The 13,599-nt window shown below is 40.5% G+C and overlaps 1 protein-coding gene across 1 annotated transcript; it reads right to left on the minus strand.

Moving 5' to 3' along the window:
* Nucleotides 1-7,125: 7,125 nt before the first annotated feature.
* NAAA (N-acylethanolamine acid amidase) lies at nt 7,126-12,056 on the minus strand (the record flags this gene model as incomplete). Its single annotated transcript, XM_009695143.1, has 6 exons — nt 7,126-7,201; nt 8,107-8,135; nt 8,686-8,752; nt 9,310-9,372; nt 10,231-10,403; nt 11,980-12,056. Coding segments are annotated over 6 exons (485 nt in total), but the record flags the coding sequence as incomplete, so codon positions are not given.
* Between the last annotated feature and the right edge of the window lie 1,543 nt (nt 12,057-13,599).

Below are 13,599 nucleotides of genomic sequence, written 5' to 3' on the forward strand. Positions count from 1 at the left end.
AATCAGAACATCATTCAGAGTCAGACAGGCTTCCTCTGGGAAAAAAAAAAAAAAAACAAAACGATCAGGTACTACTGCCAAAGCAGTCCCAGGCTGCATCGCAAAAGAATTATACAGATTTTTATTCTAACCCAGAACTGGGGGAGGAGAAAGCTGAGAAAGGGAGGGAAGGAAATAAACACCTGTAAAAATGTTAAGCCTGCTGCTAGCAGGAGACCACAGCTCAAAGGATTTTGAAGGGTCAGGACAGTGTGACTACAGAGGCACTTCTCCCCAGCAGAGGGAAAAGTCCTTCTCCTTTTCTCATTTCCCACAATCCTTTTGCCTCCTTCAATCTCTTTCCACCTTAACCCACATCTTTCCTCTCAAAATAGCTACAGATCTGCACAAACGCTAATTGAAGGAACACGTCCGGTGTTGTGTAAGGTGCATGTGTGCAGTCTTTGCTCAGGAAGATGAGCCGTGCTAAGCAATATTTCAGCATGGAAAGTTTCTGGGGCAGGTGAAATGCTGAAATTCTCTACCTTGCCCAGGATGCTGAATTGCACAATGGCATCTTCACAATAACCGGTGACGCAACGGGAGGGTACGTAGCAATGCTCTCACCAAAACACCAATCGCTCTAGTTTTATTCTAACAAGATTATCTTGTATCAGTGTCAAAAATGGCCTGAAATCACTGCTGAATTATGCTCAGTTATATCTGGTGCTTTATGGCCTTTGTGCTTAAATAACGCAGGTACTCTGACAACTTTTCAGATTATTAACTATGCAAAGGGACATTTGCACACAAAAATCAGAATCCCTAGCATTTAAGGCTCCTATTTGTAACCTTCTGTACAAGGCAAATCCCATTTCAGGAAAAACACATTTTCAAGCTCCTAATTTCTGAGCGTAGTGTTATAACTCCCATCTGGCTGTCCAAACAAAAATTTCTTTTCAAAGACACAGAACTGAAGATTTCAGCAAGTATTAGCTATTAGCAGAGAAGCAATGATACGAATGATTTGCTCTGTCATTTGGAGCTTGCTTTAGAAACAGTCATCCCCGAGCACCTCCATTTACTGCATTCTGGTATAACCTGGCAGGGCAGTTGGAAACGGCGTGACGCAGGTCCCTTTCAGATGAAATGACACCAGAAGACACACTTCAGCTACCAATGGGAGTTCAGTCCACAGGACCATATTGAAGCCAGTCCCAAGAAAAAAAACCCTGAAACGTGGTTAGCATAGATGACTGTTCCTCTGCACTGGAGGTCAACACAGCCTGTGTGCCTAGATGTATCTTCAGTGCTGCTTAGGAACCTGACAGTACCAGCTCCGAAGGAAGACAGATGCTTCAGAGGTGGGTGCCTTTAAAGATACCCTTAAAAATGCAAACATGAGGGATAAAAAACCTTTTTCAGGAACTAAAACACTTCCAGATCAGTTTGAAAAAACAGAGAACAAATTTGAAGAAAGCGCTTACGTACAGAATTAGGTACTTTGCTTGCTTAGGATGCATCTGGAGTACTGCCTATCTGTTTTGATAAAATGTGACCTTAGATTTGAGATCACCTTTGGAGACACAGAACAAAACTTTTCCTCATTTCCCTCCTTCCCTGCAAAACAAACAAGCATTTGTTATTTGGACAGCCCTACTTTAAACATAAATTTTGGCCATCCATACCAAGGGATGGTCCAGTGTTAGTGTGCCCTAGGAGCACCAGACGAGAGCAAGCACAGGCAACGGGACCTACCTATTTATCTTACTGTGAACGGTCTTGTCAATGGGTCTCTCCCAAGCAATTCCTGGAGCTGCAAACTTTTTCACTTTGTTACGCTCAGATTTTTCTGAGGGCCACAGCCTGAGCAAAGGAGTGCAGAGCAGTAAACCACAGACTCCAAAGGAATCAAACTTATTTCAAGGGTGGGAGAAGTGAGGAAGAAATGGAGCCAGTCCAACTGCTCAGCACCTCTGATCCTTCCTCATCCAGCCAACAGTGATGTGCACCCCTCCCCTTCCTAAAATCCTGTACCCAAGAGGAGGAACAGAGGTCGATAAAAACACGGCCTGAAAGAATTGATGAACAGTGGCGTCACCTCCAATACAGGCTGTATTAAACAACCAGGTGAGACAAAACGATGCATGTAGGAAACAGCTGGCTACCAACTGCTCCCTTCTCATCTCGCTCTTGGCCACCATTCCTCTCCTGCAGAGATATTTACATTTCCTCTGGTGCAGCCAGAAGGCCTCTGAAACAGGCTTTCCTCACGCCTTCTGAGAAGCTGCAGTATGTTCACATGAGGCTCTCCCCTGGTACACACCACTGCGTGGAGCATGTGCTAGCAAACATGCATGCTAAATAAAGCACGGTGATAAAACTCGCTGTTTGCGCTTACACCAGGGCAGAACTAAACCACCACCACAAGAAGGATAGGCTCCAGAGCCACACATGGACACGGACAACAAACAGAACAACAAAGTTCAGTGCCTCAGTAGACCACGGACATGTAGAAAAGATGCACGTTCCCTGTTCACCTGAGTTAGTGTTCTAAAGGCAGGAGAAACATGGAGCCATCAGACTCCACACCTACCTCCCAAGCCAACGGATAATATACTCGTTTTTGCAACTCTTAAAACACAAGCTGCTGACTCGTTTAATAATGCCATATAATATCCCGTAAAACTCATGAAAGGAAAACTTGCACAAATTCATTTGTGTCAAACACCCAAAACCAAGAACAACAAAAGCCTAAGTAAATTTCCTGGCTTACCGTAAATATTATTTTAACTCCTTCAAAACCAAAGCAAGGGAGAGCATTTTGAATGAAATCCTACACACTCTGTCACATCACTGAGCTTGTCCATATTACAGATCTGTGCAGAATGTGGTGCTCCATCCACACAAATTGAAGGCTTCCTGCAAGGAATACCAACGCTAACGTGAAGCAAACTCCAAAACAACAGAGCTCCTAGGAAAGATGACACACTTCACGTATCACGTGCACAACTGAATCCCCACTAACTTGACAATTTTATAGACATTCGAACAACGGAGGGAAGAGATAAACAGAATACGGAAGACAATGAGAGGATACAACAGACTTACTGAAAGTTTACTAGGCAAAAAACTGAAAAAGAGATGTCGGAGGGAAACAGAAATTTTAATTTCTGTTAAAAGAAAAACAGCAACAGTTTAAGAGCTACAGATGAATTACAAAAAAAAAAAAATCAAATACTTCTCCCAAGAATAAAAATGCTAGTTAGCACTAGAGAAAGTGGTGATCCTGCCTCGCCCTCGTAAAGTAAATATCCATGTATGTCCCACGTGTACCTCAGACTTGGCACGTCTCGTAGCTGGAAATGAGATGGTGAAGCTTGGTTTATTTTACACATGCACTGACCTCTGCACCTGCACAGTTACTGCAGTGCCAAAAAGGACAGCTTAAGATAGAGAACTCCCAACTGCAGTTTTATACAACTTGACATATAAAAAGGATATTTAACCTCAAACTATGGGTGCCGAGTAATTACTTCTGAACACAAAACACTGTTACAGAGAAATAAAAAGAAAAATGCAACTTACCTTGCCACCGATTTCTAACTTATAAATTTGTCACTGTTTAAGGATTTATTAAGATAAACACAATAAAAGCTCTCCACTTTTTAAATTTTTGTTTCTGTTCAGTACCCAAAGTGATGAATAATCTCGGAAGCGATTTGCTTGATTACGGATTCAGAAACTCCTCCTCAGAATCTAAATAATGAAGTCAGCTGTTCCCTTAGGCACGCCGCAGAAAGTGCCATGTCTTTCAGCACCCGCACCATAGAACATGTGCGCTGTTCTGCAACAAGTGCAGAGCCTTTGATTTATTTACTGCACAGTTGTTTTGCACAGCCTTAAGAATCCTCTCCCATGTGATGCTTAAGAAAGGCTACAGATCTGAAATGGATTAGGATTACTGAAGAGGATTATGAATGAGAAATACAGTATGTTGGCCTCTCTCATCGTAAGAGTCAGCTCCTACACACCTTCAAGTTGCCTTTTGCTAAATGCAAACTTTCAGAGAAAAAAAAAATTAAGCTGAAAAATCTTTCAGGCTTTGTAGCTAGGGAATCTGTGCTGCAGAAAGGAAAGGACAGAAGCAGCAAGGATAATGTATTTAACTTAGTTCTGTTTAATTACTTAACCATTCTAAGTCATGAATCTGGGCTTGAGAAAGCAGAAAAGCTATTTTATTTCCCAGTCTCTAAAAAGCAGACACAGAAAGCAGATGAAACCTCAAACAGAAGGACGATCAGCAAGCAATTCAAATTACTACAAATGATCCTCCTTTCCTAAAAAAACAAACAAGATCCCACAAAACACCCAAGCCCTCCAAAACCAAACAGCACTACGTTTTAATGTTTCCCACATCATTAAGATGGTTTTGTTTAAAGTATTAACAGTCCTGTGTGTCTGCATTTTTATCAAATTTCAATTCTTATGCAAAAGCAGCTCAACACATTCACAGGTTAAATCATATAGTTTGTTAAATGTGTCATTTACCACTTTGTTAGTGTTTAAATTTTTAGCTTGTCATTAAACTAAGACCAGAAAGTTACCTATCCTTTTGGTTAGCAAAAAAAGTATTCAAGTTGGCATAAAAGCTTTATTTTGTTGGCAATCAGGATGTCTGAATGTTTATAAATGGATGAAATGCAAGGCTTGCTTTAAGAAAATAATTCAAAAGAAAAAAAGCAAAGTAAAATTAGACTTCTTCAAATCTAGTTTCCTTTCTTGTTGAAATCCCCCAACCCCCCACATTTCCATGATCTGCTCTGCGGCTGGGCGTGAGCAAGTTCTGAACAGCTGATGAGACACAAAGACAACAGGAGCAGAATACCCACAGATACCACATATTTATACACTCCAGATCTGTTTGCGCCCATTGAAACAAATACATCTGATTAAATTTGTATGCCACTCAGAATGTGGGCACACCACTGCCAGAAGATAATCAGCCTGACACTGCTGAGGTCAAGAAGACTACGCAAAGGTACACCTGTAAGGATCCTTTTGTCCTTACTTGTGGGTGGCTGTTACATAAAGAAAACCTGCCGGGATCAGGAGTCAGTGCCTGCTCCGCAAATTAACGCAATGTCATTCTGAAAGCTCAAGGGTGTCATGACCACTGTTATTTACATCTTCCTCCAGGAACTCTCTGTTTTTTCAATTTTATCATTCTGGCACATGACTGCTAACATCATTGTGCAAACTGGGTCAAGGCAAAGCTTGCAGCGCATTTATCCAGGCAGAAGCAGAGGATGCAGGTAAGTAGGTTATGAAACGCAGCCAGACTCAGCGCGAGGAGATAAAGGGCCCACATCTCCAGAAGGCTCTCTTGGGAACAGTTCGCATAACCAGTGTGCAAAGACTGCAGGCGACATTGCACGTATCTGGAAATGGTGCTCTGACCTAACACTGATCACACCTCCTTCTCTCAGGTAAAATTCTCACTAGCTTTAGCAGGAATTTTGTCCAGTGAAGAAAGGGACCTCTAAGCTTTATGTGAAGGTATCCACTGGTCTTGACTCTTTAAATCCTTCAGTATTTCTGGACTGCTCCCAAGAAGTGCCTGAATTCAATACGCGGTCACAGCACAACCCGACAAACAAAAACAACCCACCCTCTGCACTATAGAAATTAGTTCTAAACTTTCTATTGAAGGCAACTTGTAAATATAGAAAAGGAAACCCATCGCTTTTCTAACCTCACTGCTATCTCATCACAAGCTTCTCTCATCTACTGGGGGGGAAAGTCTGTATTATCACACCTCCTAAACCAGCTCCTGATTTCTGATGAATAAAGTCACCATAGTCTACAGCTACGTATGCAGCTACCTGCTGCATCTGACCCTGCTGGGCTCGTGATCACAAGCCCCTCACAGATCAGGGAAAGGGTGATGACATTAGGAGTAACACCACAGGTCTTCATAAATCAAGCAATCAGCTGCATGTTTTTATTTAATTATATTCAGACCTACGGGCCATGCAGAATATAGGAAATTTTTATTTATTAGTCAGCACATACGTACATTCAAGTTGCACAACTCTTCCCAAAAACAGTAAAAGCAATTTTTAACCATCAACATTTGCTAGAACATCAATGTAATTACAATAAAATCAAACTCCCATTATAGTTCACTAGCAGTATCATCTGCAACACTTCAAAGAATTAAGTCATTATTTCCTGAATGGTTCACATAATTAATAAGCCAAAACAACTGTATTGCTTGTGAAAGTGATTTTAAAAGCATATGCCGGTCTTGGAAAGCTTCAGCTTTTCACTCATTTTGTCTGTTGAAATAAAAAAATAGATAAAAAAGAGAGCACAGGTTTGTAGAGAGTTAAGAAAGAAAGAAACTCTTCAGAAACTCTAAAAGAAAGTAATTACTCTGGCTAAAATAAAATGTCCAATATAACTGCTACAAATATAATCCTAATAAGAGTTTAAAAAACTACTCAAACAAGAACACCGCTTCTTGTACTCCTGCCAAGACCACACAACCAGAGTTTCTTGGAATAGAAATAAACATAACTTAATATCTTTCTCTGAACACATTAAAGCTACTACATGAAGCACCCTGTGAGTTCAAGTACTTTGACTTTTTCTGCAAGTTCACAGGACAAAACCCTCCAGGGATGCTAATGTTCAGTCGCCTGTGAGCGGCTGTCACAAATTAAGCTTGATTTTTCTTGGTGCCAAGTGCACCAACCTCTCCTGCGGGGATTCAGTTCACTCGGGCAGGGCTTCCTGTCATCGTCGACACCTGGAGACACGTCAGTGTAGTAGTGGGGACTGGCAAAAATAGCTAAAATGGTCACAGAGGGAACCTCTGCCTTTAGGTTGCAACAACAGCAACCCCTTCCTCTCTGATAAAGCACTTTTCCTAAGATAATCTCCTAGAGTTTTGCAAAGACTTCACTCTATCTCTAAAACAACACAGGAAGGTATTTACCCAAGGTCGATAAGCAAACCGAGAACAAGGAATCCAGACTAGGTCACTTGAGTGCCATTGCACTGCTTTGTCCCTCAATAACTCTTCGACTGAAATTTTTCTTTTAAATACAAGTAGCTAGAAGGACCAGCATGCTACTTACTTCACTTCACAGTTCTGATCCATGTCTGGTACTTGTCTGGAAGTGCAGCGCTCATTACTGTGGTATACACCGTGTTAAAAAAAAGAAAAGAGTGGGTGAGTGACACCCCAAGGGCAAGAAGATTAAGTTATAAAACTTGCAAAGCAGCAGAACAAATTTTAGGGGAAACAAACATTCTGCTGAGGTATAGAAGGGTTAGAAAAAGTAGGAAAGAGACTGATAAAAATGAAGGCTGCTGGCACAAATTTTTAGTATGTTTTCCCCCACTTAGTACAGCAAAGGAACTGCATTTCTACATCCATTTTATCACTGTATTAAAAAATCAATATTGCTAATCTTAGCAGTGACACAGTTATAATCTTCTCCTTTCCAAATTTCCTCACATTTGTAAGACAGGGAGGAAGTCCTGGTATTAACTTTGAAGAAGCCATTGCCAAGCTCTAACGTGAATGACTGATCCAGTGAATATAGTGAGCTCCATATAAAAGCAAATCAAACCAGGATAACCTGCAAAGGTGCAATTTGTGGAACAACGCAAAACAATAACGGTATACTGAAATAAATCTCTCTTAAAATCCAGTAAATGGCACCTCAAAGCTATGTCCCCATTTGCTATTTTTTTCCTTTTTACACATCAAGCAGAGCTACATCACAAACTCCAGAGAAAGCCATTTTCAGTGTTAACACAAATCCAAAGGTTCCAAAAGAGAAAGTCCAGCTGCTCCTCTAAGGAGTCATTTGTTTCACTACTACAAAGGAACTTCCCATTACTAGACTAAGCCTAACAAAGCCTAGTTTCTTGATTAAGAGGCAGAGTGCAGCGGAAGTGAAAACAGTGCCATGTGCAGGAGCAGAAAGCTGGGAAACTGCAAGATATTCAGACAGACGCATAGGAAGATCCTAAGGAAGTTTGTGATTGACTTTGAAGTGGCCTGAGGCATGGTGGGAGGCACCGATTAACATCTCTGAATCTAATACTTACTTGTTTAAGACTGGCTTCACTGACAACACCTGCACAGAAAGTTTGAAGAGTTGTCATTTTGGTAAATTAAGAGGGAATTAAAAGGCTATTTAGAAACAGTAGTATGATAAATTTATGAAAAGGAATAATGTAAAGTCAAGGATTTCTCTTGCTATTTTGTTCGGTTTTTTTTAAACATGAGACCATTTTACAAAAATATTATTAAAAGCCCTCTGAAATGCACAACATTTAAGTTCTCAAAACTCTTAAAAATCAGTCATGTCTAACACTTTATCTACTTGCTGTAATATTTTAAATTGTGCTTGAAATAAGGAACTGCACAAAGATGATAGCGATGGCATTTGCCTCTTGCACTTTCCACTTGGATTGGCAGACTGTTACAAAATGCCTATGCAAGGATGTTCAGAAACATTTTAACAAACTTACCAGTCCTAAGCTCTCCAGAGATGGTGTGCAGTGCATCGTTTTCACCGTGCCTTCCTTGCACAGCTTTTAAATCCCTGACAAAAACGCAACTACACTTCTGCTTTGAAAAAAACCTCAAAGTCAAAGTCACAATGCAGAATTTAAAAGAAATACCTTAAAGAGCGTTTTGAAATTGATGTTCTGCTGTCCAGTAGCATTGAGAGCTTTGATGGCTGCAGTTCTGCAGGAAAACAACGCAGTAACATTAAACACACTGTACTGTTCCAAAAGTTACAAAGCACCAATGTGAAAAATTTCTCACTAAATGCTTGCTTTGGCCTAAAATAATCCAGAGTTGTGTGTGACTGAATCTAGTCTCACATTGCTGAAGCTACTCTGTTACTACACCATTGAGTAGAGACCAACCAGAGAACCTGCCAACAGCTTTTTGCACACTACGCAGCCTAAAGATTGTATGATGTCTGCAAGCACCTTCCTAGTGCCATCAAATACTTTTTCACTGTGCATCTAAATCCTTTAACTTTTACTAAACTTTGCTTTATAAAGAAATTTTTGGTACATGACTTATCCTTGCAATTTCTCATCTTTTTTGCCATTCAGTGCCACGCAGACTTTCCTCTGGCATACGTGAATATTGCTCCTTACTTTATCTGTTCCCTTTTGAGTGGCATTACAGAAACTGAATAAGCTGCCTGCTCAGAAAAGAAAACACCCAAGTCTCTAAGCTTTTTCAAAATACAGGTGTTACCTCACCACAGAGCTCCAAACTGAATTTACCTTCGATCATCAAAAGGAGGAGGGGTAGTCCAATGGTCATAGTTTGTCTCCACACGAAACCACCTACAACACAACATAGAAACATCAAAGCAAACAAAAAGCACATCAGGAGGTAATTAATAAAGGCCAAGAATCAGTGTCTCTGTATTTCCAAAAGGAAAAAAACCTCCCTCAAAAGCCTCTCTCCTGTGTCTGCTGCAAGCCCAAGGCACCCTGTGTTGATACACATAGCAGCCTTTACCATAAACTACTGAACACAAATGAAAAAGGAGCAGCCTCTGAACTCCTGCTGGCACCAGTGACAAAATTACTACCGACTGCAGTAAAAGAAAGATCAGACCTTGAAAGAGAAGATCAGAGAAAAGATTATGGGTATGCATATGATGCAGCCTGCAGCATTTGGTTTGGGGTACACGGAGCCAACAGGCCATCTGGCTGTTGCCAAGCCAGTACTTACTGGCTGACTGTATGCATTAAATGCCTTTTTTCACCACAGGACAGCTATTTAGGATCTCTTTCATACATTAAGCTGCTGATTTCACAAAACTGATAGGAACAGTTGTTTTTGAGCCTTCAACTCTTCTACCACATTGGGTCAAAACTAGTTTGGAATTGCTGAATTTACTGGTGCAATACTTGGCAAACAGACAGGAAAAGCCTCAAGTCTTGTCTCCTTTGGAATCTGGCTAAAAAAAATAAACACATACAGATGCTTTTTCCACCCTTGACCCTCTCTGGACTGCCCCAACCTGACAAGGTGGTGTGATTCCTTCTCAAAGAGAGGCTTTCAAGCTTTCCCTGTCCAGCTGTAAGCATTAGTAAGAGATGCCCTGGATCTCTCAGGAAAGTTGTGTCACTAACCCTACCTATCACTGAGGAGGGAATATGAAAAAACAAAATAAACGATTTTTTTCTACTTACGCTCCACCTAAAGGATCAAGAGGCCAGAGATCTGCTGGCCCTCTTCTATTCCTTGTGATGACCATGCCTTCTTTGGGCGACACACCGCCTACAATATAGTAAACTTCAGCAATGATGGGAATGGCAGCTAGTCTGAGAACAGCTGACTGAAAGTCTTCTGCTCTGCTCAGGGTCTAACGCAAAAAGGAGATCACAGTGAAACAAACATCACAGAGCACAGTCAAACACAAAAATGAGCATTGGGGTGTCTCAAAAAGACGAAAAGCTTTTTTGAAAATGGCAATTGACTGTAAAACGCTACTTGAAAATATTTCTCTGAAAATAGTCTAAACTGACTAGCATATGAACATGAAATACATATGACTAGTAAATGAACTCATTAATCCCAGCTTTGCAAATACTCAAAAACAGTAAATATACATACACACACATATGTACACATATGTATATTGTGAAAAGTGAAAAAAGCTGAAAAATCAGCCATTCAAAAGACAGAGGCATGTCCATACTCTCCAAAACAGTAAATATACATACACACACACATATATGTACACATATGTATATCGTGAAAAGTGAAAGAGCTGAAAAATCTGCCGTTCAAAAGACAGAGGCATGTCCATACTCTCCAAATTCAATCCTCAGCAAAGTCTTTCAATGTGAACAATGGGATAGATGAAAGTGGATGAAAGGGGGGAAAAATGTAAAAATGTTAATTGATACTGCATTGTTTTCCTGCAGAACTCCAGCCATCAAAGCTCTCAATGCTACTGGACAGCAGAAGATCAACTTTGATATGCTCTTTAAGGTATTTCTTTTAAATTCTTTTAAATTCCTTGCCAGTGGTTTAAGAGGATTTAGGTAACAATGGCAAATAAGGCAGAGGCATTGCTTACAGCAAGCCTGGCTTCTCCAGCCACAACCAGGTGACTAACCTAGCGTAAACTGACGGTCACCACAGCCAATGAAGCTACTATTTTCAGGCACAGGGCCACAACCTACTGAAATACATCTTTAAAAATAAACGCTGTTTGTTAAAACCAAGAACAAATATGGAGAACAGGCATCAAACAAAATTGTTCAGAAAGATGGGGAAAGCCCTGGAGAACAATTAACTATTGCTGACAGCAACACTGCAGCTAGTAGTTTCGAGTCACAGCCTCAAGTCACATCCCAAACTCTAAAAATATGAACAACAAAGCCAGCAGCAGACATTCCAGTTCTGCAGGGAGTTTACCTACAAACCTTATCATTTGTGTTTACTGTAATTCAAGAAGCGGAGAAACAGCAGACCTGTTTTATCTTAGTAGTACCCTTACAGTATTCATAAAATGTGCTATACAAAATACCAGTCTAACTCTGTCCGCTCACTGGTGAGCTCTGCATTTTTAATATGGTAACATATCAAATGTAATGTGAATTAACCAGTGGGTCAGATACTAGGCATTTAAGAGTGCAGCTGCCTCAATTTGTTAACTTACAAATCACAGCTGGCTGAAACAGTCTTTGCACAGCTTCTCAAAGACTTTTGGCACTGATTAGAGATTGCCCCCCTAAAGGGCATATATCCCCTCTCTCATATACATCACCGACAATGTGGGGACAATACTAATCTCCTCTTATGAAATGCATTTACTTATCAATTTATTGAATTTTCTGTGAAACTAAACATTGGAACATCAAATTTACTAGGAGTTTGTAGGTACAAATGACATCACTGTGAAATATGAGAAAATAACTCAGTGCACTTACGTCTCGAACAAGCCAGCTGACAGGGTAATTCCGATTCAGAAAAGCAGCTATTGCATTTTCCCACCATCTACCACCCGCTGGGGAAAAAAAAAAAAAAAAGAAAATAAATTACTGTACATGCATGTTACATACACTTTGTGAAATCTATCCTCCTGCCTGCCTTTCATCTCCATGTCCCATTGCTAGCCCTGCAATCTTTCCCTCTACTGCATTACAAAACAGCAGTGCAATAAATTCTTTAATTCTCTAGCTATACCACTATCATAGAAACATCAAATTTAGGCAGCTTCTATCGAACTGACAAAGCACACGCCACCTGAAAGCAGTCAGAGCCTCTGTACCATCCGGAGCCTATCAACACTGTTTAGAACACTGAACGCTGATAGTGCTCCTTTTCTACCGTATTACTTTAGTGATATCTATACATAAAATACACAGGATGTGCTGGCTAACCAGGCTAAAATACCCTGGCGAGCCCTCATTTTACAAAATTTGCCTTTCAAATGCTCAGCCTTCTGTATCATTAGATTTGAAGTACACAGAAAGATAAATCCTCAGTGAAACAGGGCAGTTACCTATCAGCACAAAATGTCAGCATTTCAGGAGAAGGGCTAACAAAGAGCCTAACATCCAGGTGAAACTACAGGTGAAATATAGACAACATAATCCCAACTGAAGCTCAACCACGGCAGTGGATTAACACTCCTGCTTTCCAGAAAGCATCTCAGATCTGTAATGATAGGAGTGATGACTATCTTGGCTTTTTGCTGTCTTCTGAAAGGTACAATATTCCTGCGACCAGTGCCATAAGAGGATGCCGTAAAATGGCAGGGAGTCTGAAGTACAGCGGGCAATAAAGAGGACAGTGTTCAGCACTGTACAGAGAATACACAGCACTTCTCAGACCTTGCCAGTGCCAAAAACTATCGTATTCCTTTTCCTATTGGTAACTGCTAGCTGCTCAGTTTTTAGACTGTTTTTATTCACAGCTGCATGATAAGCAAGGAAGAGTCAAAAGTGACTGTAACAGGGACTAGCACTTTGTAACACATAAAAGGATGGCAGCTCTATTTGTATGATATAATAATCTAAATCTGTCAGCTCAAGTATTAGCATTAACCACCTCATTATTCATCTTACTGAAATATTACAACAGGAAGAATTACACAGAAATCATGAAACAGCTAAAAAAAGAGGTAATGATGCTGTTTCTGTACTATTGGAGAAAATTAGGAGAACTAAGAAAAACAGAAGCTCAAGTTTATAATTATTCATATGCCAAAAACAGAAAAAGCCAACAGAATCAGCATGCTTGTCACTTGACAGACCTTCACCCTAATTTGAAGTCATCCCCCTTTCCAGCTATAGTTCACATGCTCCTTTCCCTAAACTTTTAGTTCAGTTGTACAGTGACACATAAAGTAGCAAGCAGTCAGCAACAACTCATGTACAGGAGCACAGCACGTGTTGAGTGAGTTACTGTTGTCTGAGTTAAAAAGTGACTGAAGTCGAGGCACACGGGTGGACGACAGCACATCAGCTCCTGATGGACAAGAGGGGCCCACCACACGCTCAAGTTTGCAATATGTGATGCCTCTATCGGAATCGGGAGAACAGAAT

This window comes from Cariama cristata, unplaced genomic scaffold (genome assembly GCF_000690535.1).
Source record: "Cariama cristata isolate BGI_N322 unplaced genomic scaffold, ASM69053v1 scaffold13352, whole genome shotgun sequence".
NCBI classification, from domain to species: Eukaryota; Metazoa; Chordata; class Aves; order Cariamiformes; family Cariamidae; genus Cariama; species Cariama cristata.